Source organism: Equus przewalskii, chromosome 1 (assembly GCF_037783145.1).
Source record: "Equus przewalskii isolate Varuska chromosome 1, EquPr2, whole genome shotgun sequence".
Lineage (NCBI taxonomy): Eukaryota > Metazoa > Chordata > Mammalia > Perissodactyla > Equidae > Equus > Equus przewalskii.
This window is the reverse complement of record NC_091831.1, coordinates 156,620,412-156,631,005: the sequence shown is the minus strand read 5'-3', so window position 1 is coordinate 156,631,005 and position 10,594 is coordinate 156,620,412. Positions and strand designations below refer to the sequence as shown.

The window sequence follows — 10,594 nt, the reverse complement described above, 5'->3', positions numbered from 1 at the left end:
ATAGGAGTTCTTTATATATTAGAGATATCAAAAATTTTCCCAGATATGTACTGCAAATATTTACTTAGCTATTATTTCCCTTTTATTTTGTATGTGAATTCTATTTGAATAAACATAAGATATGTTTGTTTTTTAATCAGCTGTATTGGGGACTAAGTTACATTTAAATGTATAATTCAATTAGTTCTCACAAATATATATAGCTATACAACTACCACCACAGTCATGATAGAGCATAATCTCCATCATCCCCCAAAGTTTACTCATACTTCTTTACCACAAATCCCCTCACTCCTAACCCTGAACTCTGGAAACCACTGATCTGCTTTCTAGAACTATAATTTTTCCTTTTCAGAAATTTCAGATAAATTGAATTATACAGTGTATAGCCTTTTGTGTCTGGTTACTTTAGCCCAGTGGTTCTCAATTAGGGATGGTTCTGCCTCCCAGGGAACATTTGGCAATGCTTGGAAACATTTTGGATTGTCATGGCTTAGATAGGTGAAAAGTGCTGCTGGCATCTAATGAGTAGAGGCCAAGGCTGCTGTATAACTTTTTCAATGCACAGGACAACCTCCTACAACAATTATCTGCTCCAAAATGACAATAGTGCTGAGAATGAGAAAACTTGATTAGTGTAAAGCTTTTGACATTCATTCACGTTTTTGCATGTATCAGTACATTATTCCTTTTAATATTTGAGTAGTACTTAATTATATGGGTATATGACAATTTATCCATTTACCAGTTGAGGGATATTTATTTTTTTCTTCTTTTGGACTATGATGAACAAAGTTGTTATGAAAATTCATGTATAGATCTTTTTTTGGACTTATATCTTTATTTCCTTTGGGTAAATATCTAAGAGAAATTTTCTGAGTTATATGGTAATCCTATGTTTCACTTTATGAAAATTGCCAAGCTGTTTTCCAAAGTGGCCATACCATTTTGCATTCCCATCAGCAGTATATGAGAGTTGCAATTGCATTCTGTTGTATTCTTCATACAATGTTTCCTTCCAGTCAGTGGCATACCTTTTCATTTACTTAATGGTCACTCTCCAAAGAGAAAAAGTTTTAAATTTTGATTTAGTCCAAGTTATCAATTTTTCAAATGTTTTTTGTCTTTTCTTAAAAAATTTTTCCTAAGTTACGAATATCCAATTGGTCTAACAAAGAATAATTGTTCTTTGTTGAAAAGGGTATTCATTCCTACTGAATTATTTTGGCAGCTTTGTTGAAGATCACTTACTGTATTTGTGTATTTCTTCTGGACCCTCCATTCTGTTACATTCATGTGCTTGTCTACCCTTAAATAAACACCACACTGTGTTGACTACTACAGCTTTATGTGAATGTTGAAAACAGTGTGAGCCTAACAGATGTATTCTTCTAACAAATTGTTTTGATGATTTTAGATCCAAAAATAAATTTTTATGTGCAAAAATGTGTTTTGCTATCCATAAGCATAGCCTGCACACCAACCCTATCCCTTTATCTGGGACCCAAGCAGAGGGAAAAGGAGCAATGGTGGAATCACACATTGAATCTTAAAACTTCTGCTCATATTGCATTGAATAAAGCAAGTCATGTATCTAAGACTTTGGTAAATAAAGTTGGAATTATACTTCTCCCACAGCAATAGAGGGTCCCTGAAATGATGGGCCAGGTAGAAAAAAATAGCCAATTTTGATTTAAAAATGCAATCTACCATAGGAGCTGCCCCTGGATAATAATTATATTGTTATTATTTGATAAATAAATAATTCATAGCGACAGAGTTACTTGGAGTTCTTATTTTGTCAATCACAATCACATTGCCAGTACCTTAGTCAAAATGATCTCTTTACAACTATTTCGTTTAATAATCTTGTGCTGTTAACTTCTCCCTTCTCCAAACCATCTGGATAAATCTTTACAAAATATTATTGTCACGTCATCATAACTCTGCCTGCAATCTTAAATGGCTCTTTGTAGTTCTTCACATCAAGTTATATTTTAGAGTGGCATTTTGTTCTTCTAATCTGCTAACTGAATACTTACTCCTGCAAATAAATTGCACTGTTTTCTTCCCCACATACACTGTTTTTTTTCCTGACAATCAAAATTTCAATTTTCATTCTAGGTCAAGTTCATGACATTTTTCTGCTGTGAAAACACTTTCATGATTAAGTAAGCACATTATACATTTTCCTTTATCTAAAATCCAGTTCATTCATGATCTCTGAGAATTGGCTGAACACTAGGTTTATTTGGCTGCACTTTTTTCTCCAATTGTTTCATTTATTTATGACTGTTCAATATCTCCAAGGAAACTATAAATTACTTGAAGCAGAAGTGAAGGTTTTTGGATTTTATTCTCCAGTGCCTCTGGGACAGGACTAGATAACCAAATGCTTGCTAAAATTCATTGATACTTCCTGCTACCTCTTAAATGATAGCTTTCCCAAGTTCTATTCCCTGAATCTTTCAGGTCCAGGTAAAAACAAACATTGCAAATTCCCATAAGCCTCTTGAAATATCTTCCTATTGTGAACCAAATAATACCATCTTTGTTGTTTAATAAATCCCATTGCAAGAGGATTTCTTGGTCAATTCCCAAGTCCCTACAACATCCATTTTATCTACAGCTGCTAAACAACTAATGACTCAACTAGGTCATTTATTTAGACTTAGAATTACCTCTGATATGCTCTCTGTCAGAGCCTACTTAACACTCCAAATAGTCTAAAGCCCTGATTCTGCTACAGATCTGGTAAGCAAAAGTGTTTTACAAATTAATTCTACTGAAAGTTTGTAAATGTCTGCCTTTCCTACTTCCATCCCCTAACCCCTATTCCATGTAGCTGAGATGAAGAACACAGTTTATGTATGTTGGCAAATATGAAGGGAGATTTCAAACAGGATGTGACTAAAGAGATTGATCTTTGAGCTCTTTTCCATAAAAGTGATGTGAAACATTCTTTAGGAGACAGCAGTCAAATTTTAAGTCAAAGAATTGTAAGTATTTGTAGGAAGAACAGACTCATATTTTAACAAAAAAGAAATTAAGAAGAAAAGAAGTTAAATGCTTTTCCCTGGGCTGTATGGCTATGTTGTAGTAAAACTTGATAATAAATCAGTCTTCTTCCACTGGCTAAGTATCAGCAAAACTAATTTTCTCTGTGTTTCTGATGGGTTTCAATGAGATAACTTTTATCTGTGGATATCTTAATGATTCTTTTCTGGAAATTTACAGGAGTTCTGCAACTGTTCATTGAAATCTGTCTATAATGTTGCTTAAGAGCCCATGTCACTTATACGTGATAGAATTTTTATATGTTCTTTCAATAAAGATATCCTTATTGATGAATTCTAAGTGACTAAATGTGTGTGTGTGTGTGTGTGTGTTTAACACATTGTCAACCCAGAGTAAGTGCTTACTTAATGTTGACTACTATCTTTAGAATTATATAAACAAATGGATGTACAAATAAGTACATGAGGACATCTGTTCAGGATGCTACAATCTCAATTTGATTGTCATTTAGTACCAGAAAGGAAAGTGTTGTTTTGAACATCCATGATTTATGTGGCATTTCATTATGATCTCAATATCCTATAATTATCTTTCAAACCAATATGCCACTTGAGGATGGAAAGAATGGTAAACATAAGTTTTCATAGAGGAAATAAAATCTATGAAAGTAGATTCTTGTAAACGGAATTTTTTCTTCAATAGAATCATACTTTCTCTTGATTTTTTTTTCCTTTGATACAGGCGTCCACATATCAATCAGGACAATGGATGTGGCTAATGTGTCAACTGTTTCTGAATTTGTTTTGCTGGGACTATCTAATTCCTGGGAGCTCCGGATGTTTTCCTTCATAGTATTCTCAATGTTTTATGTGGCAACAATGGTGGGTAATAGCCTCATAGTCATCACAGTTATAGCCAACTCTCACCTACACTCTCCTATGTATTTCCTGCTTACCAATCTTTCCATCATTGACATGTCTCTTGCTTCCTTTGCCACCCCTAAGATGATTACAGACTACCTCACTGGACACAGAACCATCTCCTTTGATGGTTGCATCACCCAGATATTTTTTCTACACCTATTTACTGGGACTGAGATCATTTTACTTATGGCTATGTCCTTTGATAGGTATATTGCAATATGCAAGCCTCTCCGCTACACTTCAATCATAAGTCCCCGAGTGTGTGCTGCTCTTGTGGTGGCTTCCTGGGTTGTGGGAGTCATGCATTCAATGAGCCAGGTCATATTTGCTCTCGCATTACCATTCTGTGGTCCCAATGAAGTAGACAGCTTTTTCTGCGACCTTCCTGTGGTATTCCAGCTGGCTTGTGTGGATACTTATGTCCTGGGTCTCTTTATGATCTCAACAAGTGGTATAATCGCCTTGTCCTGCTTTATTCTTTTATTCAGTTCTTATGTTGTTGTCCTGGTTAGTATCAAGCATCATGCTTCGAGAGGATCGTCTAAGGCTCTTTCTACCTGCACAGCTCATTTCATTGTTGTCTTCATGTTCTTTGGGCCATGCATCTTCATCTATATGTGGCCACTCAGCAGTTTTCTGGTAGACAAGATCCTGTCTGTGTTTTATACCATCTTTACTCCCATTCTGAACCCAGTAATCTATACCTTGAGGAATCAAGAAGTGAAGACAGCCATGAGGAAACTGAAGAAAAGGATTTTAAATTCCAACAAGGCAACTCCTTCACATTATTTATAGTTATACCTTCTAGTTATAGATAACTTCTAGCTTTAACTTCCTAGGCATTAAGTGCCACAGGTTTTGTGTACACAGCACTGGTTTCAGTGCTGTGCTAGGATCTTATTTCTGGAGTTCTTACCACATTGTAATTGCCAAAATTTGTGAGGGAACAGATAATTTCACATTAAAACTAGTCTCAGGCATATGTTTAAAATAGATTTTAAATTTCAGAAAAGCAAGCTGGCAGAAACAATTTTGTCCCGGGAAAAAAGAAGATCTATAAGAATGCCAAGAACGACTGTCCCAGTTAGGAAATTCAATATTAGTATTCCATTCATTGGAAAAGAGGAATGAAAAATGAGAAGAGAAAGTATAGATTAAGCAGAACTGGAGATAATGACAGTTACATACAACTAGCAGCTGAGTTACTCGGAAAGTTGTCCCTGAAGTATGACAAATTAGCAAGATTGCTATAAACCTTAGAAACTCCCTACTGCTGTAGGAGTAGCTCTGACAGCTAGACAATGATTTTCTACATGTATCTCTGAGTCATTTGTACTTAACATTTAAACCAATTTGTGATCTCTTCTATTAAAGAAAACCCTGGATGTACTTCATACAAGTGTTGATGAGGTCCAAAGAGAATGCTGTAAGTAGAGGAGTCTCCACCAGTCGCTTTGGCTAATAAGCAAAGAAATACAGCCATGATAACCCCTTCTGATAATGCAAAGTGAATAAAGAGGCTGGGGAAGTCTGCAAATCAGAAAGCGTTATGAAGTAAACTTCAAAGCAGTATACTTTGTTTCATAGAGATACTATGTCAGCTTAATGCCTGGAATGTTAAAACTAGAATTAAATTAGGAAATACAGTTAATGACAAGTGAATTTGTGGCAAGCCTATGCTTTCATTTCAAAGTATTCTATTGCTTCACACTTTGGTTAAATTACTTTTTCCTTTTAATATTTGGATGCAAAAATAAGAAATGTGTGCTTAGTAATACACTGTCAATGTAATGTGTGTTTCTGTATACAAATAAGTATTTTTACAGTTTTAAGTAAGAATGCTAGGTTCAAAATTACCTTTAAGTTACACAAGGTATCACCACCACCTACTGGTAGTACAGGAATTGCAAGCATTCAAGATCATGTATAATCATTCTCCTGGGTGCTTTGCTTTGCCAATCTTCTTCTTTAAATCATGGCAAACATTAAAGAAGTAACTATTATTTGGAATTTACTAAATGATTTTTATGAAATATAGTGTCCAGTATAGCATCCGACTTGTATCCACGAGAGGAAAGATCTATTGCAACCACAGTATTTGATAAATATCAAGTTGTTATTCTTTTCCGGCATTATTGAGTACACAGAGAAAACTAAGAATTATATTTGCACTAATTATCATTGATGAGAGAGAAGTTAAGAAAAAGATATTCCTGACTTTTCATTTTAAGCAAAATGGTAAGAAGAATGTGTTTTTTCTCCATCAACGTGTGCTTTTTATTTTCTTCATTAATGTATTAAACAAACAAGGAAAAATTTTATGGTTTAAAAGTGTGAGATATTATGTTTAAAACGTAGACAGATTTGAAGTTGGATAAAAATGTCTACAGCATTAACATGAGAATTAAACATCCTTATATCCATAAAATAATGACATAATTCTATTGAAATAGGGATACAGACGGACCAATTTAGGTTGTGTGTTTGAACTTTCTCTTGGTTTCAGTTACATATGCAAATATTTTCAGGATCAAGGAATTTATTTATGTAGAAAATGTTTAGCTGATGTATTAGAAATACGCCAAATAATTCTTTCAAATGTTTATTTGAACAGAAAATATTTTTTTAAATTATATGTATATTGTTTTGCAATATAAAAGTGTCAAGTCTTTTTAAAGGGATGCCATCAATCTTCAGTGCTTGTGTGGAGAGTTCTAAAACTCAAGGACATTTATTTGCCAAAACCCTCAAAGGTGTAACTGATCAGCAGATGACTCTGTAAGGCAAGTCAATAATGGGATTGCATAGTTAGAACAATAGTAAGACTCTGTAGCTGAGAATGAAAAGGACCATAGACAGCCTCTGGAAGACTTCCATAGATGAAGGGAAGTACCAACTACCTTCCCTGACAGAGAATGGGGAGTCAACATACAAGATATGTCTACATATTAAATAAACACTTAAATCTTAATTAGGAGCTATAGATGGTTGATTTTGTCACCATAGCCCCTCAACATGCTGTTGATACTCTTATCAAGGGTGAGTGCAGGGATGTGGCCAAAGGCTCCTAAAGCAGCAGTAAGATGGTGCTATTTGCCACTAAGGTAGCTAAAGGCAGAATAATGTTTTGAAAAACATGCAAGATGGACAAAAACCAGCTAATACAAATGTACCAGGTCAGGGATAGCTTTAAATGGTCTAAATTTCCATTAAGACAATTGTAGGAGTATTGAGATATGGAGAATTTACAAGATGACTATGTTGACAAGCAACTTCATCTTCTTTCAGGTGTTTGAAGACCCATGAAGTTTGGCAATGCCAAATCTATGAGCTTTCAAAAATTGTAAAAAGTTGTCTTGTAAAATTAATCACAGTGATTGCAGATGAAAAAAATATTAAAAATCAGGTATAGATAAAAACAGATAAAATGTAAATTGTAATACGTGAACCAATTGGATATGTGTAAAGGCAATAAAAACTGTGAATTATGTATACTTCCAAAAATATTTGAAGGAGACTTCAGAATGCTATTTGGAGTGACGATGGTGGATTTATATTGAAGCCTAAGTTTCATACCTCTTCCTTGCAGGGTTTTCCTCCAAAACCTTGGAATGGACACTACTAACATTTATTTATTATGTTTACTTTTTTTCTTAAGGAACTTCCCTCAGATTGTATAACTTTAGGCTCTGCACAAGCTGAACCCACCCTGGGTGCAGGAGTAAAAGTCTTAGGTTCATGCATCTTTTCCCTAGTGTTTAATGTCAGTTCTACCATTTGTTAGTGGTGTAAACTTGGATAAGAAACTTATTATCTCTTAACCTCAGTTTCTACACCTATGAAAGGAGATAATAATGGTATCTACATTGCAGTGTTGTTTGAGGAATAAAATAGTTATTCATATGAAGTACATAATATATGTTCAATAAGCGCTGGTTATTTTATTATTATCTGATCAACTCTGGATATCTTTGTGTAAGGGGCTTGGTATTTTCCTGAGCTGCTGATTGACATGTTTAATTTGAAAGGTAAATTTTTATTTTATAAATTTTGAATATTCGAGTCTTCATAGTGTGCATAAAATTAATGTGTATCAGGATTAATTTGGAAAATTAAAAGTAAGTTCGAGTAGAAAACTGCTTTGGTTCTTATATTAATCCAAGCTTCTAGAAACTTGTTTTTCTCACTGCTCATAATTTTTGTAGATCAAGAGAAATTCCAAATTGTTGTTTAGTCAGTATGTGATTGCTTTTTACAATGAGTAATTTTTAAATTGATTTATTGATTTTAGAATGGATTTTCACTAGAGTTTTGGTCAGAATATGAAGGATGATGTTTGACCCTCCATGTTATTAAGGTGAAGACATAGATAGATGCATATACTCGTAACTAGTTACTTAGATAGATAAGTAAAATTTCATATGATACCAACTTTCTTATGTGAAATATTTTTCTACATTGATAAGGACCTGGTATAATGTGATCACTGGACTCTGCTGCCAAATGGAAGAAGTTCTTGGTAGATGCCATCATTTGAACATATTCAGACTCTTTATGGAAGTGTTTTCAAACTTTAAAAATTACCTACGAAACCCTGCTTTTCAAATGAACATTTGGACAAAAATGTCAAAGCAAAATTGACAAGAGGCTGGAATAAGCTTCTTCTCTCCCTGTGTATTCCCTGTCATTATTTTGCCTGGTGATTTTTGGATACATGTACTCAGATTGAAAAATAGAGGAAAAACAGCCATGGAAGTCTAATTCACGTGAACTTCTTTGCATGTACTCTCAGACTTCAGTGAAATCCACCAAGCAATCTGATAGTCTTCCAGTTTACATGCTTCTGTTATGATGATCAATTTGTAAAGGTCACAGGACTTTTTTGTTGTGAATTATTTTTAGTCCTATTGGTCATACCTGTGAGGTAAATAGGTACAACTTACGCTGGAGTTAAAAGGACAAACATCCAAATGAGATTGAATTTGTGACTTGGATCATGGGTTAACATAATATTTCTGTAAGGTTGCTAGTATAATTTAAGTGACATTTTTATCTTTTTTAAAAAAATTTACCCTGGGCTAACACCTGTTACCAGCCTTCCTCTTTATTTTTCCTCCCCAGAGCCCTAGTACATGGTTGTATAACCTAGTTGTAAGTTTTTCTGGTTCTTCTATGTGAGCTGCTGCCACAGCACAGCAACTGACAGACAGATAATGTGGTTCCGTGACCAGGAAGTGACCTCAGGTGGCCGAAGTGGTGAGTGCTGAACTTTAACCACTAGGCCATCAGGGCTGGCTCCATTTTATCTTTTTTTCTGATTTTTTTGTTAAATAAATGAATAAACAAATAAATCCCAACATCTAGCAGGTGCTAAAATATCATGGCTGCACTTTTACTTTTTACTTTGATAATTTACACTGCTGATATAAGGAGAAGAAGTATACCGATTTACATTTAACTCTCTTTCTAAAATTTACTTTTTTATTAAAGAAAGCATCTAGGCCAGGAGGCTCCAGGTTTTTTCCCCAGTAGCCTTTTCATGACTACTAATTGCAAGCCTGTTGTTAATTTGCCTAACTTTATTTTTTTGTCTTGTAACTCTGCTGGAACTCTGAAACCATCAATAAAACCTAGATTTCCCCCTTTTTTATCACTCACCGCCCCCCAAAGGAAATTTAAAGGAGAAAGTATATTTTAGACTGAGACTAGAAATAGCACTTAAATTCAGAATTTTTTACTTAATTATGTATCTATCTCTAATAATTTTTCTCTTGTCAGAGTATAAGTATATTGGTTGGCCTTCAGTGAAGAAAACAGAAACTACTGGTTGCATTAAACAGGTTTAACACAGTGCATTAGATGCTTACAAAATCACTGGAAGAGCAGGAGGAGTAGGAGGAGGCTGCTACTGGAGTTGTTGGGTTCCAGAATAGACTCCAGTAGTGAGATCTTAAGGTTAAAGAACCTCCATGATACTGACACTGCCTCGCTACCTTCAACACCCTTGTAGCTGGTGCATAGTCACTGGAGTACAGATCTGGCTGCCACAATCACTTCTCCCTCACATCTCATCCTCTTGCTCATTAGCAGTGATTACATCAGTACATGCCCTCTGCCACTCCCCCGTCTTCTAAAGCTCATGTTGGTGCACCTAATTGGTGGAACCTAATTTGCATAGGGAACCTTGACTAAAAAGAAGCAATTGTTAGATTTCAAGGTTTTTTTCTGCAATGGAAAACATCCTAAAGGAGGGTGGATTGGAGGCCGAATTGATCAATAATATCCATCATATTACTATTCATTTTTAATAGCCATAACCCTTTTATTGTAGAGTAAAACTAAGATAAAAAAATACGCAAAATGTATAGCTTAATGAAATATCATAAAGCAAACAACATTACAACCATATCTCAGGTTACGAAATAGAACTTTGCGAGTCATCTTTGAAGCCCTTGCATTTGTCCATCTCAATTACAACTCTCTTCCAAAATTAACTACTACCCTGACTTTATAGTAAGAAATTCTTTGCACTTTTTTACAATTTTATGTATGCATGTATACCCAAGTATACATCCTGAGACACTCAAATTTCATCTTGTCCACTTTATTCCCTTTTCTTATAACCTACAAGTCTCCCTCTCACCATCCCTTCC

At 34.7% G+C, this 10,594-nt stretch overlaps 1 protein-coding gene across 1 annotated transcript; it reads left to right on the top strand.

Annotated features, from left to right (window-relative positions):
- Positions 1-3,782: 3,782 nt before the first annotated feature.
- LOC103542662 (olfactory receptor 4K2) lies at positions 3,783-4,736 on the top strand. Its single transcript, XM_008509599.1, has one exon. It carries the CDS (start codon positions 3,783-3,785, stop codon positions 4,734-4,736), a length of 954 nt encoding a protein of 317 aa, XP_008507821.1.
- Positions 4,737-10,594: the final 5,858 nt, after the last annotated feature.

What these genes read in the sequence shown, in the direction of transcription:
- LOC103542662 (XM_008509599.1), top strand. Translation starts at nt 3,783, where the DNA reads ATGGATGTGGCTAATGTGTCAACTGTTTCTGAATTTGTTTTGCTGGGA.